The sequence below is a fragment of the Acomys russatus genome, chromosome 32 (genome assembly GCF_903995435.1).
Source record: "Acomys russatus chromosome 32, mAcoRus1.1, whole genome shotgun sequence".
In the NCBI taxonomy this organism is placed as follows: domain Eukaryota; kingdom Metazoa; phylum Chordata; class Mammalia; order Rodentia; family Muridae; genus Acomys; species Acomys russatus.
In genome coordinates this window covers 32762911-32783934 of record NC_067168.1, presented here as the reverse complement: position 1 = coordinate 32783934, position 21024 = coordinate 32762911, and the positions used below count along the sequence as shown (strand labels likewise).

At 48.7% G+C, this 21024-nt stretch overlaps 1 protein-coding gene across 1 annotated transcript in view; it reads right to left on the bottom strand.

Moving 5' to 3' along the window:
• Poc1a (POC1 centriolar protein A) overlaps positions 1 to 5850 on the bottom strand; it is a 73606-nt gene extending 67756 nt beyond the window's left edge. Inside the window, exons 1-4 of the mRNA XM_051140584.1 lie at positions 5604 to 5850; positions 4022 to 4106; positions 1117 to 1288; positions 615 to 794 (exon numbers count right to left, since the gene is read on the bottom strand). Coding sequence (XP_050996541.1) covers positions 615 to 794; positions 1117 to 1288; positions 4022 to 4106; positions 5604 to 5621 — 455 coding nt within the window. The 5' untranslated portion in view covers positions 5622 to 5850. The remainder of the gene's footprint in view (positions 1 to 614; positions 795 to 1116; positions 1289 to 4021; positions 4107 to 5603) is intronic.
• Positions 5851 to 21024: the final 15174 nt, after the last annotated feature.

Genomic DNA, 21024 nt, shown 5'->3' with positions numbered 1-21024 from the left:
TGAAGCCACAGTGGGAATATCTGTGTGTGCAATCCTTCAAGTCATCCAGCAGCACATGCCACAACTCTGCCTACCACACTAAAGCCAGAGCCTCCAGACCAAGTCCCTACCTAGCAGTTCTGGAGCTCAGTCAAGCTGTGAGGAAAGCAGGTAAACGCGAGTGCCAGAGGAATGTGGGCCTGGGTCCCAGCTCTGCCAGGTACCCACTGCATGCCCCAGGGCAAGATATTGGTCTGTTCTCGGCTGGTTCTTTTTCTGCATAAAGAGAATGATGCTACCCAGCTGGCAGAACTGTCCTCAGGAACAAGGCAGAACAGCACAGTGGCACTGACAGTACTTTGCTGCTGCTGCCTGCTCTCCTGGGGGACTCAGCGCACCTGGCAGAGGGCCATGGCTGACTAATATGTATCACACATGAGCCCAAGGACACTTTCTAACAAGTTCAATGCAGCAACCACCACTGTTGACACATTATAGATTAGGAAATCAAGACTTAGGGATACACTAAAGGGGGGGCTAAGCAACTTGCCCAAGGCACAAGCTGACACCCAGGAGTTCCTCTGTTTCCCAGAACCCCTCCGTCCTCCCAGCTTCTCCAGACAGGAAATGCTCACTTGGCACAGCGGACCCAGTTGATGTGCTGACTGAGGGAAAACAGGAATCTCTGGCGATGAGTTGACCACACTTTGACTGTCTTGTCATCAGAGGCTGTCACAAGTGACTGGCCGTCACTGCAGAAGTGGACACTCCTCACTGTGGCCGTGTGTGCACGAAATACAGTTGACTCACCTTTGCTGTGAGGACAGACATTGAGACTCAGAAAAATAACATGAGGCCCTACAGGTGCACCACAGCTCTCTCCGCCTCTTTAGGCCTGACTGTCCCAAGCTTGCACCCCAAAGAATCCAGAGCCTCCCCAACAGACCTACCCCCACCTCCACCCTCACGTGAGCAGCACCAGGTAGCAGTCCTTTCCACCTAAGGAGAGAGCCCCATCTGAAGCCCCAGCCTCTGACGGCACCTCAGAGGTGGCAAAGCCAGGATAAGGTCCCAAGGAGACACAGCTCCTAAACCAAGTCCCTCAGGGCTGTCAGTCTCCTGAAGTCCATAACTCACACATTCGGTACCCAGATGCGAACAGTCTTGTCTCGGGAGCCTGAGGCAAGCAGGTGTCCAGATGGGGAGAAATTCACACACATTACAGCGTCCTTGTGGCCCGTGAAGCGGTAGGCACGTGACTGGGGCTTCATGTGCCAAATCATGAGGCACGAGTCCATGGAGCCACTGGCTGAGGAGAGTAGGTCACGGGCTGGTTCTCGGATCTCAAGAACCCTGAGCCCCCACCTCACTGCTGGGGATACAGGAGAGCAAGAGGCCCCGCTCCACCTTCACAGGCATCCCCAACAGGGCAATGATAGGCCCCGGTTGACAGGAGCCCACACCGCCTATGACTGCTGCCCTACAGTGTGGCAGTTCTCCTTGCTGCAGGTCAACACAGGACTAGCAGGCCATTCACATGCCGTTTCTGCACTGTAACCTAGGGTGTAATGAAATTCATGCCTGGGGGACCCATGGCCTCCTCAGTGATACTCTGAGAGCACAGGGAACAGTCTTCCCAACACTCAGGAGCCAGCCAGACACAAAAGGCCTTTTACTATGAAAGGACCCAACTTGGGGCTGGAGAGATGGCTCAGCAGTTAAAAGCACTGGCTGCTCTTCCAGAAGACCTTAGTTCAATCCTTTTTTTTTCCTTTAGTTTTTCGAGATAGGGTCTCTCTGTTAGCCTTGGCTGTCCTGGACTCGCTTTGTAGACCAGGCTGGCCTCAAACTTAAAGCTTTGCCTGCCTCTGCCTCCTGAGTGCTCGGATTACAGGTGTGTGCCACTGAGCCCAATCACATGGTAACTTACAACCATCTATAACTATTATCCCATGGGATCAGATGCCCTCCTCTGCTGTGCAAATGTACAATCAGGCAAAACACCCATATACATAAATAAATAAATCTAAAAGAAGGAAGAAAGAAGGAAGTCGGGCATGGTGGCACACACCTTTAATCCCAGCACTTAGGAAACAGAGGTAGGCAGATCTCTTGTGAGTTCGAGGCCAGCCTGGTCTACAAAGCGAGTCCAGGACTCACAGAGATCCACCTGCCTCTGCCTCCCAAGTGCTGGGATTAAAGGCGTGTGCCATCATGCCCAGCTACTTGCTGCTTTCTAAGAGGATCTGGGTTCAATTCCAAGGGCCCACACAGTGGGTCACAACAGCCTATAACTCTAGTTTCAGGGCATCCAATGTCCTCTTCTAGACTCTGGGGGCACCAGGCACACATGCGGTGTATAGGCATACATGCAGGTAAAACATTCACGAGCAAATAAGACAATCTAAAACTAAATTAAAAATAAAACAGATGCTGGGTAGTGGTGGCCACATGCCTTAATCTCAGCACTTGGGAGGCAACGGCAGGTGGATCTCTGAGTTCAAGGCCATCACGGTCTAGGGAGTGAGTTCCAGGACAGCCAAGGCTACACAGAGAAACCCTGTCTCAAAAAAACAAAACAAAACAAAACAAACAAACAACAAAAACAAGTAATTAAATAAATAAATATAATAAATAAAAATAAAAGAGTGAAATTTAATGAGAAGCCTAAGGAGAGAACAGACAGAAAATGGCTTCAGTTCCCCCTTTGCTTATAGCAAACCACTACGTCAACAGCCTCTGGCCGGAAACCCCAACAGGATAGAGGCAAACCCTAATGCATGGAAACAGAAAGCTGCAGCTGGAAAAGCCGTTTAGGAACCCCAGTGTGCACAAGAGAGGGGCCAGTGCTGTGGAGTTGGGAGACGGACCCTGCTCAACATCTTTCCTACTAGTAGGCTTCTGTAACAAAAAAGGAGCCAGTCTGAGGCCCATGCCACAGAACAGACCCAAGAAGTGGCCAGGATGTATTGGGGGGGAAAGCCTAGACCCTTCTCTCTCTCTTAAAGGCCATATGAGCAGCATGCACAGAGTCTGCACAGGCCTGCCCCGGATCCTCTGTGGATATAGTATAGCTTCCAACTTAATGTCATTATGGGATTCCTAAGTATGCAAAGAAGTGGGTCTCTGATTCTTTTTCTTTATGTGCATTTGGTATTTTTCCTGCATGTATATCTGTATGAGGGTGCCAGATCCCTTGGAACTAGAATTACAGATAGTTATGAGCTGCCACGTGGGTGGTATGAAAGAAATCTGGGTCACATCCTCTAGAAGAGCAGCCAGTGCTCTTAACCACTGAGCCATCTCCCCAGCACAGGGTCTCTGATTCTTGTGCCTTCTCTTGGGCTCTTTTCTTTCTGTGTACTTGTCTCGTCCAAATCTGATGTGATAGTTTTTATCTTTATTATATTTTATTTTGTTATATTATTATCCTTCAGAAGCCTGTTTTTTTTTTTTTTTTTCTCCTAATGAGAGACAGAAAAGGAGTGGATCCAGATGGGCGGGGAGATGGCAAGGAGCTGGGAGGAGCAGAGAGAGGAGAAATGTAACCACATCACAAACCATATTGTGAGAAAACAATCAATTTCCAATAAAAGGAAAAATAGATAAATAAGTGCTGATGACCTTGGCAAGGCTCCTAACCTCACTAAGCACTATACTCTCCTCATAATGGAGCCTGCGGAGCCTAGTGAGCCGAGTGTCCAGAAGGCTGGCCAGTAGAAGCAGAACAAAGGGCTAGGCAAAGCAGCAGCATGTCTTTGCTGTACACTGGGGTTCCCATACTACACCTCCCAGTGAGAAACTCAGCCTTCTCAGTTTTAGAATGTAGAGCCTGGCGGGGGCATGGAGGCATTTAATCCCAGCACTCAGGAGGCAGAGGCAGAGGCAAGTAGGTCTCTGTGAGTTCGAGGCCAGCCTGGTCTACAAAGAAAGTCCAGAACAGCCAGGGCTCCACACAGAGAGACCCCTGTCTTGAAAAACAAAAACACAACCCCCCTCCCCAGAACCTAGAGCCTGAGACAAGACAGATGCCTTCTCTTACCCAGCTGCTTTGTGCTGAGGCTGAAGTCCACACAGGTAACTGCATCTCGGTGGCCTTTAAAATGCCTCTCCAGTGAGGGGTCCTCCTGGGGAAGAACAGGGGCAAATGGCTAAAGCCAGAACAAGAGGCATCCTGGGACCAAGACTCTTCTTTCGACCAGCAGATGTTAACACATTCAAATCATCATCTTACACACAGAAAACTCTAACGAATCCACTAAAAACTATTAGAATAAATAGGTCCAGCAAGGAAGGGTGCGCAAATCACAAACACACATCCATGAACAAACAGAGGAATCATAAGTCCACAACAAATAAGCCAAATGTGGGCTGACTGTGGTGGCACATGTCTTTAATCCCAGCACTCGGGAGGCAGAGGCAAGCAGATCTCTGTGAGTTCAAGGTCAGCCTCGTCTACACAGAAAGTTCCAAGATAGCCAAGGCTATATACAAGACTTTGGGAATTATGCCCTATTATATTAAGTTACCTCCCTCCACCTCAAAACACTGTAAAAACCAAAACAAAACATATTGGGAACTCCAAGGAACCCAGCTTGGGAAAGGACATTCCTACGGCACAGCAAAGCCATTGCTCCTCTACAAAGCTGTACCTAAAACAAAGGCGAGGCCCGGTGCCAGGCTCCACCCCCAACACACCTGCAGGACCACGCCTTTTAACAGATAGAATGGTAGCTCACGGGGAGGGCTCCAACTAAGCAGCAAGTGCTCCTTCTAACTCCTCACCTGAGCCTCTCGGAAATATAAGGGTGAGGCAGTGTCCGTTCTAGGCTCAGTGGGCAGAAGCCCGTTCAGGGCCAGCCCTGATCAGTGCCCTCTTTCCCAATGCCCTCTTTCCTAAGCAGTTTCATGCATGTGGGCCTCCTCTCCCCCAAAAACTGTGTGGGGATAAATGTAAACAGAATATCAGATCGACAGTCAAAAGTCTGGGTCCCCTTTCTACCCAAGTCTTGGGGTGCCCCAGGGGCTCTCTGTCCAGAGCACCAGGCCCCGAGGATGCAAATGCTTATTTGTAAGACCAGTTTGGAGGGTCGGGTGGCCAACGCCTTTAATCCCCGCACTCGGGGAGGCAGAGGTAGGTGGAAGGCTGTTGAGTTCGAGGCCAGCCTCGTCTACCAGTCCAGGACAGCCAAGGCTACAAGAAGAAACTCTGTCTCGAAAAACAAAAAACAAATAAACAAAAACAAACAAACAAGACCAATTTGGAGTCCTTTTTCTGGACAGGGAGGGAGGTCAGAGCAAGCCCAAGTCACACTGCAGGCCTCTGCCATGCCAATGGTCTGCTACTCAAAAGAGAAGAGGCTGACGAGGCTCATCCTGGTCCCAGGAGACAAAGGTCGGGACTTGCTTGTGTCTTCCTCAATAAGCCGTGCATTCCAGAGGCAGGGGCTTGTTTGTTCGCCCGGATGGTCCAGCACCTAGCCTAGCACTTGGAGCACTGGATCAACGCAGGGACCCACCCTGTGACCTTAAATGGGGAGGCCACTCCAGAACCCCGCGCCACCACCCGCCCCTCACGCGGCCATTGTTCCAACCAGCCAGGCGCTCACTCTCCAGGGACTTACCAGGTTGGGAGCTGCCATGGAGGGGCTGGCAGGACCAGCTGCGCCCCAAATGCCCGAGACAGCTCCTGCGGCAGTTGTGCCAGTTCAGTTTCCGCGCCCCCAGTCGCCGCCAATAGCAACGCCGGTGGCGTCGCCGCGTCCCGCCCACCACAATTAAAGGAGAAGCGCTCTAGGTTTTTGCCCGCCGACCGGAAGTGGAGCCGCTTGGTGGGCTCCAGACTCTCTTCCTCCAGTTCCGCCAGGAGAGGTAACCCGCCGAACAACCAAAGGCTTCAGTCCGCCGTCACACCTTCCTTCTGAGAACTTAAAAAACCGTACTAAAGGTTTCGGCCCTTCAGCTCATCGCCTAGCTCAGGCCACAAAGCGCGCAGCCTTCCGGGAAATGAAGTTCTACATAGCACTTACCCTTCAAAATTAATAATGATAGAACTACATTTCCCGAGATGCTCCGGAGCGGGCGAAGCTTTATCATTCGGAGTGACAGCCTTAAGGATCCCGGAAGGAAGACTCTGGTGTTGCTATTTGGTGTTGCCTTAAAGCTTCCGCCCAAGGCGCCATTGAGAACCAGGTCCCTGGGGACCTCAGAATGGTTCGTTCCTCCGAATGCTCGTAAGTGTCTATTTAAAAGAACTGGAGACACTCAGAATCACAGCCATGCTCAAATTTTAATTCTAGTTTTACTGGGTGACCTCAGTCTGCTCTGAGGCCAGTCTCCCCGTTTGTCCTAAGAGGGAATGCGATTGCAGCCCGGCCTTCTCAGAACTCTTAAGCCTTGAGAAGCCTTTATAAACTATATGTCTAAAAGAAGTCGATGAGCCGGGCGTGGTGGCGCACGCGTTTAGTCCCAGCACTCAGGAGGCAGAGACAGGCGGATCTCTGAGTTCGAGGCCAGCCTGGTCTACAAAGTGAGTCCAGGACAGCCAAGGCTACAGAGAGAAACCCTGTCTCGAAAAAAAAAAACAAAACAAACAAGTCGATGATGTATTCCCATCACTGGGTAGTCTGGGGATAATCCTGGATTCGTCCTATGTAGCCTGGCCGTATCAGAGAGAGAAGGACCAGGGTTAGAAAGAAAGAAAGAAAGGAAAGAAAGAAAAGAAAAGAAAAAGACGCAATCCTCAGGCATGACCACCAGAGGCCGTCCTTTCTCACTTTCTGCAGTGAAGGCCCAAAGTGACCTTTTTTTCTACTGTGCTTTCTGTGGAATCCTCCCAACATGCACCTGACCTGAACTGGATGTTTTGTAAGATTCAAGAACCTTCCATCACCTCTCCTGGGCTGGCCAACTTGTCCGTACTCCAACACTAATTAGGATCTGGCTGTGTCCTGAGGTTTCTTAACTGCATGTCTAGGCTTGAGACTGTTTGTCCCTAAGTCTTCAGGGGCAGTAAACTGAGAAACTGGCATGTGGAGGAGTGTTTTTGGACTGATTGGTTAAGAGTGTATATGGTCCTCCCAGAGGACACAAGTTCTATTCCCAGCACCCATGTCAGATAGCTTACAACTGCCTGGAACTCAAGTAGCTCCATGGCCAATCAACAGCTTGGGTCTCCTGAGGCATTTACAGTCATATTCTCTCTCTCACACACTGTCTCTCTCTCTCTCTCAATTAATTAAAAATTTTAAAGACTATTGAACAGTCAGGAGGCAGAGACAGGCGGATCTCTGTGAGCTTGAGGCCAGCATGATCTACAAAGCGAGTCCAGGACAGCCAGGGCTATTATACAGAGAAACCTTGTCTGGAAGAAAGAAAAAAAAGAAAGAAAGAAAGAAAGAAAAGAAAAAACAAACAAAAAAGATTTATTCTGTCTGCATGTGTGTCAGCACACCCGAAGAGGGCACCAGATCTCACTATGTGGTTGCTAGGAATTGAACTCAGGACCTTTGAAGAATGGCCAGTGCTCTTAACCTTTGAGCCATCTCTCCAGCTCATAAAAAAAATTTTTTTTAGTGTTTTGAGGAGAGATACAAGAAGTGGATACATATCTGATCTTATTTTACCTATCTTGGCATAGAATTGGTTCCTTTACATTCCTTTACGTTAGGAATGTCTAGGTTAATTTAACATAAGGACTGTGAAGTTCCCAAGACAAAAAATAGTTGCTCACAGGCTAGGCATGGCAGCACATACCTTTAGTCCTGGCACTCTGAGAGGCAGAGTCAGGGTGATCGCTGTGAGCTCAAGGACAGTACAAAGCAAGTCTCGGACAGCCAAGGCTACACAGAGAAACCCTGTCTCAAAAAACAAAACAAAACAAACAAACAAAAAACGACCAACAACAAACCATGTTCTGGGAGCTGGAGAGATGGGATCACCGAGGATTTTCCCAGAGGACCCAGGTTCAAATCTCAGCACTTAGATGACAGTTCACAACTATCTATAACTCCAAGATCTGACACTCTTACATAGACATACATGCAGGCACATAAATGCATAAAGTAAAGATAAATAAAACAAATAACAACAACAAAACCACATTCTGGACTGATATGCTTCAATTAATAAGAACAGTTAGCCAGGAGCAGAATTACAGAAGCTAAAAAGCAAGGTTAGTACATTTAGAGACTTTCCCAGAACTATGGACTTTGCTGGATTAGTTTTGGCAGATGGTGCTGTCTGAATTTTATAGCCTAAATGGTACTACCTTCATGGAGTCAGTTGTGCTACGTCTGGGGACCTGTTACAAGAAGGATCTCATGTAACCCAGGCTAGCCTCCAGATCACTGCGTATCTGAAGACAACTTTGAACTTCAGCTGATCCCACCCCCCACTCTGGAAGTGCGGATTGTACCATCATATTTGCTTTATACAATGGTGGGGGTTGAACCCAGGCATGCTAGGCAAGCATCTGTCCCATCTGAACTATAGCTCCAGCCCCACAGTTCAATCTTTTTTTTTTTTTTAAGATTTATTTATTTCATTTATTGCATATGAGTGATTTATGTGCAGAAGAGGGCATCAGATCACATTATAGATGGTTGTGAGCCACCATGTGGTTGCTGGGAATTGAACTCAGGACCTCTAGAAGAGCAGGTGGCGCTCTTAACCACTGAGCCATCTCTCCAGCCCCCACAGTTCAATCTTAATTACTGATGTTACTTCCAGCTCTCTTACCTTCATACATGTAAATATGTGTGTATATGCATAAATACATATGCACACACAATGTACTATGTAGGCTACAGAGTTCAAAGAAGCCTTGCTGGGAGGGGAGGGGAGGGGAGGGGAGGAGCATCTGGTGAGTTACTTTGTTATATATGATGTCAGTGAACACGGCTGGAAAGTTGCTAGAGGTTCTTAGAATCCAGCTGCAGAGGCGTAGCACCATCTTGGATATGGATGGACAGAGAATGGCTATTTGAATGGGTCAAGTTAGGCAGAGGGAATCATGCGGAGCTAAAGCCTTGAGGACAGTGAATTCTGTTGGCTCCTTGACACGTGCACTCCAGGAGTAGGTGACTGGTCACTGAGGGACAGGTTGGCGGAGCTGTTACCTTTGTGGTGTTAGGTGTTCGTAAGGGACCCAGGTGAGGGTGTGGTACCCTTCTTTGGTCTAGTCTGAGAAGTTCTCAAGGGGCTGGACATGGTAGCACATGCCTTCTATTTCAGCGCTGTGGAAGCAGAGGCAGGAGGATCTCTGTGAATTTGGGGTCAGCTATTTCCAGACCAGACAAAGTTACATAGTGAGACCCTGTCTCAGAACTACAACAGCAAAAAACTTCTCAGACCTGACATTTCTTTCTGATATGGTTTTTAGACGCCATGTGCCTACCTGTTTCCACTCTACGTGTAGGAAGTGATAAGTTCTAACTTTTTAAAAAAGATTTGTTTATTATGTATACAGTGCTCTGTCTGCATGTACGCCTGCAGGCCAGAAGAGAACACCAGATCTCATTACAGATGGTTGTGAGCCAGCATGTGATTGCTGGGAATTGAACTCAGGACCTCTGGAAGAACAGCCAGTGATATTAACCTCTGAGTCATCTCTCCAGCCCGTAACTTTTTTAAAAAAAGATTTATTTATTGCCAGGTGTGGTGGTGCATGCCTTTAATCCCAACACTTGGGAGGCAGAGGCAGGCAGATCACTGTGAGTTCAAGGCCAGCCTGGTCTACAAGGTGAATCCAGGACAGCCAAGGTTAACACAGAAAAACCCTTTCTCAAAAAATAGTTACATATTTATTATGTATACAGCATTGTGCCTGCATGTACACCTGCAGGCCAGAAGAGGGCATCAGATGACATTATTGATGTTTGTGAGCCACAGTGGTTGCTGGGAATTGAACTCAGGACCTCTGGAAGAGCAGTCAGTGCTCTTAACCTTTGAGCCATCTCTCCAACCCCAGGTTGTAACTTTTTCCTTGCAGGAATAAGATGTTTATCAGTCTGTGTATCATGGCTGGTCCTAGACAGGTGGTGATATCTACATGCACAAACAGAAAAATCTAGAGTCATTCTGACTCTGTGTTTACATTCACTAAGCAGCCAGCTGTTGTATAACATGGAGTCATCTAGGGCAAGGCATAGTTGGCAGGCCACTGTTTCATACAATGTGGAGTAACTTAGAGCAGGGAACAGCCTGGTCTCCACAGCCGGCTAAACATTCAAGGCACCAGTGGGTAGGAGGGTGGGTAAGAAAGAAAAAAAAATGCAGAAAAGTTTGTCTACTAAATTTAAGATTTAAGCTGGGTGTGGTCGTATAGGCCTTTAATCCCAGGGAGGCAGAAGCAGCAAATCTCTGTAAATTCATAGGCCAGCCTGGCCTACAAAGTGAGTTGTGGGACAGCCAAGGCTATTACAAAGAGACACCCTGAGCCAGGTATGACAGGACATGACTGTAATCCCAGCACTCAGGAGGCAGAGGCAGGCAGATCGCTCTGAGTTTGAGGCCAGCCTGGTCTACAAAGTGAATCCTGGACAGCCAAGACTACACAGAGAAACCCTGTCTTGAAAAAAAAAACACCAATAATAATAACAACAATAATGATGATGATGATAATAATTATAATAATAAAGTTTTTTAAAAACCTCATTGGTTCATCCCTTCTTTGGTCTCCATTTTCACACACAGGCATGCAGGCATGTATCTACACAGACATGAACATAAGAAAATAGATAGATAGATAGATAGATAGATAGATAGACAGACAGACAGACCTCCATTTTCACACACAGGCATGTCCCCACACAGAGACACATAAACACAAGAAGATAGATTGATAGATTAGATAGATAGACAGACAAATAGATATTTTTAAAAGGAAGGGGCCAGCCGGATGACTGAGCAGGGAAGAGTACTTGCGGCCAAGCCTGATGACTTGAGTTCAATCCAGAGAAGGTGTAGGAGGCATGGAGGTCCTTGTACTCACAGAAAAACACCAACGGAACCAGGAATGTTAAACACACGGGCTTGTTCCTTCAAAGGAAGGGATACATAGTGCACCTAGAAGACTGGGAGAGGATGTGATTAATAGCCTGGTGACATTTTTTGATATTTGTGTGACCGAGACATGGGATCTTCCCCCAGACTATTATTGAGAGCCCATCTTTTTTTTTTGTCTTTTGAGACAGAGTTTCTCTATAGCCTTGGCTGTCCTGAACTCACTTTGTAGACCAGATTGGCCTCAAACTCACAGTGGTCCACCTGCCTCTGCCTCCCCAGTTCTGGGATTAACCGTGTGAGCCACCACACCTAGCAAATAAATAATTTTTTAAAAATGCCCCAAATAAGCTACTCAGGGTCAGACTCTCAAAGTTTGAGCCAATACTGGCCACTTGGTGGTGTTGAACAAACTACCTTCTTGTGTTCCTTGATCTTCGCTCTGCTGGTCATATTAGTCACAGAGACATCCACCCCACCCCTCCACCCATGGTGGAGAGAACCAACAACTCCTGCAAATTGTCCTTTGACTTCCACATGTGCACCATGGCATGTGTGCCCACAAAAACAAAAATAAATTAAAAAAAACGTAAAAAAAAAAAAGTAAAGCCCAGCACGATGGCGCATGCCTATGATCCTAACATTCGGAGGCAGAGGCAGGTGGATCGATGTGAGTCCAAGGCCAGCCTCGTCTACAAAGCAAGTCTAGGAAAGCCAGGACTACACAGAGAAACCCTGTCTCGGGGAAAAAAAAAAAAAAAAGGAAGCTGTGGCTATAGCTATGTCAAGGCCCTGAAGTCCATCTTCAGTGCCTCGAAAAATGTTTTTAAAAAAGAAAAGTTGAATTGGGGAAAACTTTTGAACACCTTTAATCACAGCACTCAGGAGGCAGAGGCAGATGAAACTCTGTGAGTTCAAGACCAGCCTGGTCTACAGAGCAGGTTCCAAAGCAACAAGTACTACATAGAAAGGCCCCAATTTCAAAACAAAACAAAACAAACAGAAAAAAAAAATCCAAAACTTATGTGAAACAGTTTTTAAATGTTAGTTTTGCTCCAAGTGAGAGTCCCCGGAAGATTTTACTCCAGGTCTCCAGTCCAGATCTTTCCAGATCTCAATCTTCTCCATCCCTGTCTACCAGGGAAACAGAACAAGAGAAGCCCCTCCACTCAGCGAGCAGCCCGCTTACCCTCGTCAGCTCCATTAGTTTGGACCACAGCTCCGACTTGGCCTCTATTTTGGAGGGAGCTTAATGGTGAGGGCACTACGAGGGGCACTACCTCCTCAAGCCCCTGTAGTAGGGAAGTCTCGCTCCTGATACAGAGGCCACAGGAGTGTCCACCTTCGTGAACATCTAATCCCGCCACTGTTCTACAGTCCAAATCGAGGGACCGATGAAGACAGGACTAGGAAAGGCGGGCACCCCACTGTTCAGCCTAGCCCAGTCCAGCCCAGCCTGGAAAGCCCATCAGTGCTGCCAGACAATCTGTTCTGTTTGAAATTCGGTGCCATGGCAGCTCAGGGCTTGTCCTCAGGATTGGGCTGGTCTGGGGATGCGTCGTTCTGTCACCTGGATAAGCTAGTAGGCGTCACACCGCCTCTCCCAGCCTCTGAGCTCTCAATTATAGAATAATCATACATGCTACAGTGGGGGCGGGGGAATCCCAAGAGCTATTAACTCATGTTGGAGCCTGATGTTTCCTCTGTCACTTATTCCTCTGCCCCAACAGTCTAGTCACCACATCCTGTCCCTGCTCTCAGTATTCCCCCCAGTTCTCGGTGCTACAGCCTCGTTGGCCGCACTAGTCTTTGAACAGGTGTACTTGGCTCCCTGCTCAAGACTTTTTTTTTTTTTTTTTTTCAAGACAGGGTATCTTGGCTGGGTGTGGTAGCACACGCCTTTAATCCTAGTACTCCGAAGGCAGAGGCAGGTGGATCGATGTGAGCTCAAGGCCAGCCTGGTCTACAAAGTGAGTCCAGGACAGCCAAGGCTACACAGAAAAACCCTGTCTTGAAAAACCAAACCAAACCAAAACAAAAAAGATAGGGTTTTCCTTGATTTGTAGACCAGGCTGGCCTTGAACTCACATCGATCCAGTGTGTGTTACTATGCCCAGCCCGATCAAGACTTTTATACTGGATTCAGTACCAGTGACAACTGGCTTCCTACTATCATTTCCATCGGGACTTGTTCAGACATCATGACCCCTCTACTTAAAATGTCAGCCCTCCCCTCCCTTGTCCCTGCTTCCTTTTCTTCCAGTGACTTATTACCATCTGACACACTAGGTTTATTTCATTATTGTCCTTTGTTGTTGTTGAGACAGAGTCTCACTGTATACCCTTGGCTGGCCTGGAACTCACCATGTAGACCAGGTTAGCCTCCAATTCATAGAAATCCATCCACCTCTGCCTCCGGAGTGCGCAGGCTTGTGCCACCACAACTAGCCTTGTTTTTTTTTTTTCAAACAAGCTCTCATGTAGCCCAGGTTAGCCTCAAATTCACTTTGTAGCCAAAGGTGACCTTGAACTCCTGTTCTCTTGCCTCTGTGTCCCAAGCTGGGATTACAGGTGTGGGCTGCCTTGCCTGGTTGAGGAAGAACAGTTTGTAGGTAACACTCTCCACAAAGGACTGAAGAGAACTAAACAGAGATATGGGGCTCAGGGCATAGCAGGTGAGATCAGGGCAAACCAGACTGTAAGGACACAGAAGCAAACTAGATCCCTTGGGAATTAGTCTCCAATACACCACACACCGTGCCCTAGAGATACGAAAGAGTTTCCCAGGCCCCTCAGATGGGACTGTGGCCCTCATCCACCTCTTGTGGGAGTGATTTTGCAAAGTGCCCACCCCAGGGAGTCCCACAGCAATTCTGGGGCCATGACCCTGTGAGTCAGCTTTCTCTAAAAGCAGGCCACATCCTACAGAGATAAGAGAGCCAATGGGGTCATAGGTCTTCAGCCTTGCCTGCCCCTTGCTGTCCATCCAGCAGCAGCTCTGGTAAAAATCCCTTGCCAATAGGGACGTTAAGCAGGGGGGAGGGGGGGTTGTCCCTCTGGATGAGCACCTAGCTTTGGCCTATCTTCCCATCTTGTAGATAATAAACATGACTGGACATGTCTACTTGACACAGACATGTCATGTGGTTCCTGGAAATAAGAAATAATTCTGGCTTTGAACCATGTGTCCCCTGCAATCAGTTTCTAAGAAGGGTGTGGACACAGGCTAACTCTCACCCGCTCTGCACTTTCTGCTCTGTTCAGATGGGGATGCCTCTGTGTTCCAAACCTTCTAGTCACATCCCCTAAGCCTGACCTGTGCCCTTTCTGTCTTGTCTCCAGAAAGTCCCAGAATGCTTTCACTGTGTCCAGAGCCAGGGGACAAGCCGGGGCATCCTAGCTGTGATGAGGACAATTCCTCAGCAGAATTCCCCGTCGTGGGCCTGCAAGCACGGGCTGAGAGCAGGGTAAATACACACAGCCTGAGTTCAGAGTTTCCCAGTAAACAAACCAGCCACAGCTTTAGAGTAGCCACTGTGCAGAACCTCTCTCTGCATGAGGGTGAGCTGCAACATCAGTGTTTTTAGTTTTTGTTATTTTATTGTTGCTTTAAACAGTCTCCCATATACTTAGCTGGCATCAAATTCACTATGTGGGCTTCCGTGAATCTTGAACTTCTGATCCCTCTGCCTCTGCCTCCTAAACACTGAGATCAACAGGCATGCGCCATCATGCCCAGTTTATGTGACCCTGGGGATCAAAGCCAGGGCTTCGCTGTGTCAGGACGCGTGGTGGTCTAAGGCACCAGACTCGAAGGCATGGCCTTGTACATGCACTCTGCCTAGTGAACTATGTGCCCAGCCTCACATCACTGATTGCTTGTTTGTGCCACAGTCTCACTATGTAGCCCTGGCAGCCCTGGAAGTCGGTCTGTAGACTGGCTGGCCTTGAACTCACAGATCTTCCTGCCAAGTGCTAGGATTAAAGATGTGCGTCATCATATTTGGCCTAACATCAGTGGCTTTTAAGCTCTCCAGATGAGTCCAATGGGCAGCCAAGACTGAGAACCCTGGCCATAGACCAGCAATCATCAAAAGACTTTTCTAGGGCTGTGGAAATGTCCACATGCTCTGTCCAGCGTGGCGTCCACTGGTCACATTTGAGTGTGGTTAGTGTGGCTGAAGAACTGAATTCTTATCTTACTTTGTCTTAATTCATTTAAATATAATTAGCCATGTGTGGCCAGTGGCTACAGTATACCAAACCAGGGCTCCGGAATGTGATTTGGCACTGTGGCCTCCGGCTAGTTATTCATCACTTGGACTTTAGTTTTCAAAGGGATAGAGGGTCCAATCGACAGGACCTGTGGCAGGTTTTGGCCTATGCCCCACTATCCAGGTGAAGGCAGGGAGTCAGGGTAATAGTCCAATGTAGATACGTGGAACAGAGCAGAATAAGGCAGGTGTTTTGCCTGTATGCATGTCAGTGTGCCACACATGTGTCTGGTGCCTGTGAAGGGCAGATGAAGTTGTTGGATCTTCTGGTATGGGAGTCACAGACAGTGGTGAGCATCTATGTAGGTTCTGGGAATTGAACTGGGGTCCTTTGGAAGAGCAGCCAGTACTCTTAACCACTGAGCTGTTGTTCCAGCCCCTGATCATATATTTTAAGGTGTGGTGGTGCAACCTTTAGTCCCACCACTTGGGAGGCAGAGGCAGGGGGATCTCTGGGAGAGGCCAGCCTGGTCTACAAAGCAAGTCCAGGACAGCCAAGGCTATCATAGAGAAACCCTGTCTCGAAAAACAAAAACAAACACAAACCTTGTTATGTAAGTGGATCTCTGTGAGTTTGAGGCCAGCCTGGTCTACAAAGTGAGTACAGGATAGCCAGGACTATAAGAGAAACCCTGTCTCAAAAAACCAAAACCAAAAACAAACAAAACGAAAACCTTGCTGTGTTAAGCAAGCTCTCTATCACTGAGCTACGTCCCTGTGTCACTTTGCCTCAGCATAGCAGTGCAGGTTAGAGGTCAACTCTTTGGAATGTGTGCTTTCTACCTTTACATGAGTTCCTGGGATCAAATTTAGCTCATCAGATAGTCATCAGTCTTGTGTCATCAATGACAGGGCCTTTGCCTGCTGAACTGTCTCCCTGGGATTTTTTTTATCCTCCTGAGACGGGGGTTTCTCTGTGTAGTCCTGGCTTTCCTGGAACTCACTCTGTAAACCAGGCTGGTCTTGAACTCAGAGACCCGCCCTCCTCTACCTCCCCAGTGCTGGGATTAAAGGTGTGCGCTACCACTGCCCAGTTTAGCCTTGATTTTTTTTTTTTTCCTCGTGAGGTTTAGGATTTCACTGTGGAACTCAGGCCAGCCTTGAGCTCATGATGCATATAGGCCGACCTCAAACTCAAGATTTTCCTGCCTCTGCATCCTGAGAGTTCAGATTATGGGTGCACACCACCATGCCATGCCTGACAATTTAGCTGGCCATTAAATAGGGTGAGTCTGCTGGGCCCAGGCCTCCAGGGGATATAGGGTACAGTGTTAGAGAGTCCATGGAGGTCTTGCTGTAAATGTCAAATCTCATGCCTGCTGTGGTCGGCATCCATTGAGAAAGAGAGCAGAAGCTTGAGTTTGCAAAGGTCCCCACCTTGACTGTGATGCAGTGTGATGCAGTGTGACTGGGGCCTCGCTGGAAAGGCCACCCCTGCCTTGCCCTCAGGAAGCAGAGGGACCGTCACCTGCCTGTGAAACTCTGACCAGGGGCACAAGGCAAGTCCCTCTGTGACCTCACCTTGCTCTATGATCCCATCTGCTTCCTCACTTTTTCCAACTGTAAAATAAGGACGCACAGCTGCCGTGGAGATCCCGGCAAGCCCAGAGACTGTCCTATGGTCAGAGCCAGAAGGTTCTGGTCTTGGAAGAATCAGGTCCAGGTCTGTCCTCCATGTCTTCCCTCCACCGGCCCTGACCTGGCCTGCCTACTCCAGCGGGCAACTACAGACTGCCTGCCTGCCTGCCAGATATATAAGAAGATTTTCTGGTCTCAGTGGATGATGTGGTCAAAGGCCGAGTCCAGGCCTCACCACGCCGCACTGGCTCTTCTCTCTGTCAGCCTGGCTCACCCCAAACCATTCCTTTGTAAGATCACAGTCTTCCAGGCCTCAGCCTACGCAACAGCTCCTCAGAGATGGTTCCTAGGACTCCAAGCTGCACATGGAGGCCCCCCCCCCCCACCTGCTTAGGTGCTGTAGGTTCACCTTCCGTCTCTAGAGCTGTGAGCTCCCTGGGGCAGTGGAGACTGGCTGGGACCTCTGGTGGATGACGGGTATTTTGGGCACTTGTCCCTGACATGGCACAGAAAAGGGCCAACCAGACTTGTTTTACAAGTCTGGAATCCACAGTTGGTAGCTACTTTCCACCATCCCCAGCGAAGCCTAGGTTTAGGGAGGTGCTTCCTATGCGCTCAGGAGCAAGCAGTTCAATTCCTTCAGTGTTTGTGGGACACGGTTGTGTCCTCAGCCCTGTTATGGGATCCACACATTTAGGGAGTGCCACTGCATCCCAGCCCCTTACCTGGCTCAGCAGGGCAGGCTAGGTGACTAACACTGTGTCTGAGCAAGGGAAGGCAGACAGGAAAAGGGCCACCAAACAGGCTGAGCTTGGTGAGTGTTCTCACTGGAGTTCATCCCAACATGGGGGCAGGATGGCACTGCAGTGGCAGAGCAGGGGCTTCTGGGAGCAGGAGAAGCACTGGGGAGGGAAAGATAAACGAAGAGCCAGAGAGGCAAAAAATCACCATGGTAGAGGGTAAACTAAAAAGAAAGAAAGAAAGCAAAGAATCTAATGTTTGGGGTCACCATGGCACGAGATTGCAGCATCAGGAAGATTGAGAACCACTGGACAGAGGGTCTTCCATTATATAGAGAGCGACTGGAGGGAACAGCAGGACAGTGTGGAAAAGTGAGGCCGAGAAGGAAAGTGACAGTGATAAGTCTGTTACTATGAAAGTTACTATGATGCCGGGTGCACGTCTTTAATCCCAGCACTCAGGAGGCAGAGGCAGGCGGATCACTGTGAGTTCGAGGCCAGCCCGGTCTACAAAGGGAGTCCAGGACAGCCAAGGCTACACAGAGAAACCCTGTCTCAAAAAACCAAAACCAAAACCAAAACAAAAAAAAAAAAAAAAAAAAAAACGAATTCCAGGACAGTCAGAGCTGTTACACAGAGAAACCCTGTCTTGAAAAACAAAAACAAAAAGTTACTATGGTGAGTGACAAACACTGTCACTGAAAAGCTCTGGGGCATGTCACACAACAGTGCCCAGGGCTGTCTCTGAAGAGCAACAGAGTCCACTTGTTCACCCATTCCCAACAGGCACAGTTGAGCCTGGCATTTTCCCTACTGTCCTACCCAGGGCCTCAGGGCTCCTAGGACAAAGGCAGGCCTTGGGCACAGGGTCTCCAGTCCTGGGAGTTGGAAGTGAGATTTGTCTAGGTAAAAATGGCAAGAAAGAGGGATGAGACGGAGTGTAATATAAACCACTACACCATATGTCCATGGTTTTGGGCTTTGGTTTGGTTTCTGGTTTTTATTTTCTTTTTTTTAAAGAGGGTTCCTCTGTGTAGCCCTGACGGTCTTGAACTTGCTTTGTAGACCAGGCTGGCCTGGAACTCACAGAAATCCACCTGCCTCTGCCTCTGCCTCCCGAGTGCTGGGATTAAAGGCATGCACACCACCGCCAGGCATCACCACATGTCCACTTCAATGAGCGCGCTGGTGCCCTGTCATGCTCACAGGCAAAGGCACCAAACCCTCTCTTTGTGCCAGTTTCTGTCAGTTCACAGAAAGATCAATCCAACAGCAAGCAGGCTGTGGCCTTGCCCTTTCTTCTTCCCCACCCTCCCTGGCTCAGGGGCTGTCAAATCATGCCAAGCTTCTACAAATGTAAACCAGATTGTCCTGGCCCTTCTTTGGGTGGCGGCGGCAGCAGCTCCTGTCCTGATGCCAGTACAGAACCTGGGGTCAGAGTGCAGCAGGAGCAGGGCGAGGGGATCAGGACTTCCTCTGGAGAAGATACCAAGTTTAGGGGCCTTCTCAAGCCTGGACAGTAGCCAGGGAGGCTTTGAATGTTGTACATGGGACATTGACCTCTTGTTCATAGGCAGTAGGGTGTTCTGGGCATGGCACATGGGGTGGGGGCTCCTTTTGTCACACGGCTATCTTACCTTCAGTGTCCAGATTTTCCTCTTATGAGCCCAGCATCATCCAGGATGAATATATTTAACCTGACATTTGCAAAGTCCCTATTTCAAAAGAAGATCAACTCATTGACCCTAGGGGAGGGATGGAGTTGGGTATATCTTTTAGGGGATTACAATTTTGGGGCATAGGACTGCTGCCTGCCGATAAGTGAAGTCTTAAACAAGAAGAACAGGGGGATGGAGAGATGGCTCAGAGGTTAAGAGCACTGACTGCTCTTCCAGAGGTCATGAGTTCAATTCCCAGCAACCATATGGTGGCTCACAACCATCTGTGATGTGATCTTATGCCATGTTTCTGGCCTGCAGGTATACATGCAGGCAGAGCACTGTTTACATAATAATACATAAATAAATCTTAAAAAAAAAAAGAAAAAAGAAAAAAAGAAACCAGGTGTGGTGGCGCATGCCTATAACCCCAGCACTCGGAAGGCAGAGGCTGGTGGATTGCTGTGAGTTTGAGGCTAGCCTGGTCTACAAAATGAGTCCAGGACAGCCAAGGATACACAGAGAAACCCTGTCTCAAAAAACCAAACCAAAAAAAAAAAAAAAAAAAAAAAAAGGAGGGGGGCAGAAAAAGAAAAAAGAAAGAAAGAAAACCCAAGAAGAGCAGATAGGGGAATCAGACAGTTCAGGTAGACAAAGTTTTCATCTGTGTGCCCACATATTCACATGAACATTGCATGTGTGCGTGTGCATGTGTGCCTGGGCAGTTACATATACACAGGAAGCAAAGCACCAGTCATAGAGTTACACCCAAGAGGTCTGGGTCAAGTGACTAGGGACACTCAGCTTACAGCCAGGCCCAGGTCACAATGATCAACTTCCTCAGTGAAAGGGCCACCAACGTCTAAGCTTTGCTCCCCTGAAATTTCCTGAGGCATGTTGAACAAGGCCACCACTGACATCATGTGCAGATACTTCCAAGGCTACAGCTTTGGCTTGATGGAGGAGGTGTGTGTGTGTGTGTGTGTGTGTGTGTGTGTGTGTGTGTGTGTGTGTGTGTGTGTAGTCAGGGATCAGTAATCCTCAGTGGAGACTATAGGTAATCACCTCCAGTTCAAGAAAAGTGTGGGTCGGAGGGATCTGCCTCTCCTCATCCCTCCTTGTAATTTTCAGTCTGGCCCAAGCTAAACCCTTTTCCCTGAAGTTGGGAGCCCTCCTGCGCAGGAAGGGTGCGTTGAGATGGGTCAGGCTTGTCTGTCTCTGGTTCCTGCTCCACTCAGAACCTTCCGGCTTCAGCCACAGGGCAGCCTGTGAGCTCATGAGGTTCACTGTGGAGAGCTGGGTGAGCTGAGTTCATGTGTACTGCTGTGGCCTGTGTGTGCTATCAGGTAGTGACATGCCCCAGGGACTAGGACACAGGTCAGCACTGATAAGGCCCATGGAGCCGGAAATATGACCCACGGGGTCACTCCCTCTGCCTCAGTCTAGACACGTGTGCTCCCTTTCTAGACTGTCCTAGGACTCCAGACCTGTCATGGGCTCAGAAAGCCCCTGCTGCTTCCTCCCGTGGGGTAGTCCCATCTTTTCCATTCCAGCCTTGCTGGCCTGAGAGGCCCAAGCTCCAGGCCTATGGGGCTCTTTGGGCAGCTCCAGACACCTCTCCTTTGACAGCAGCTTCCTGTTCTCACCCCTGAACTCACTGTGGGGCGGAGCCATCAATAAGGCTTAGTTAGCCTCCTGGAGTTGACAGAGGTTAAAGAGATCAGAAAGTTCTGTCGTACAGAGGGAGATTGAGAGCAAGGTGGGGAGGGCCAGGGAATGGCAAAAGCTCTT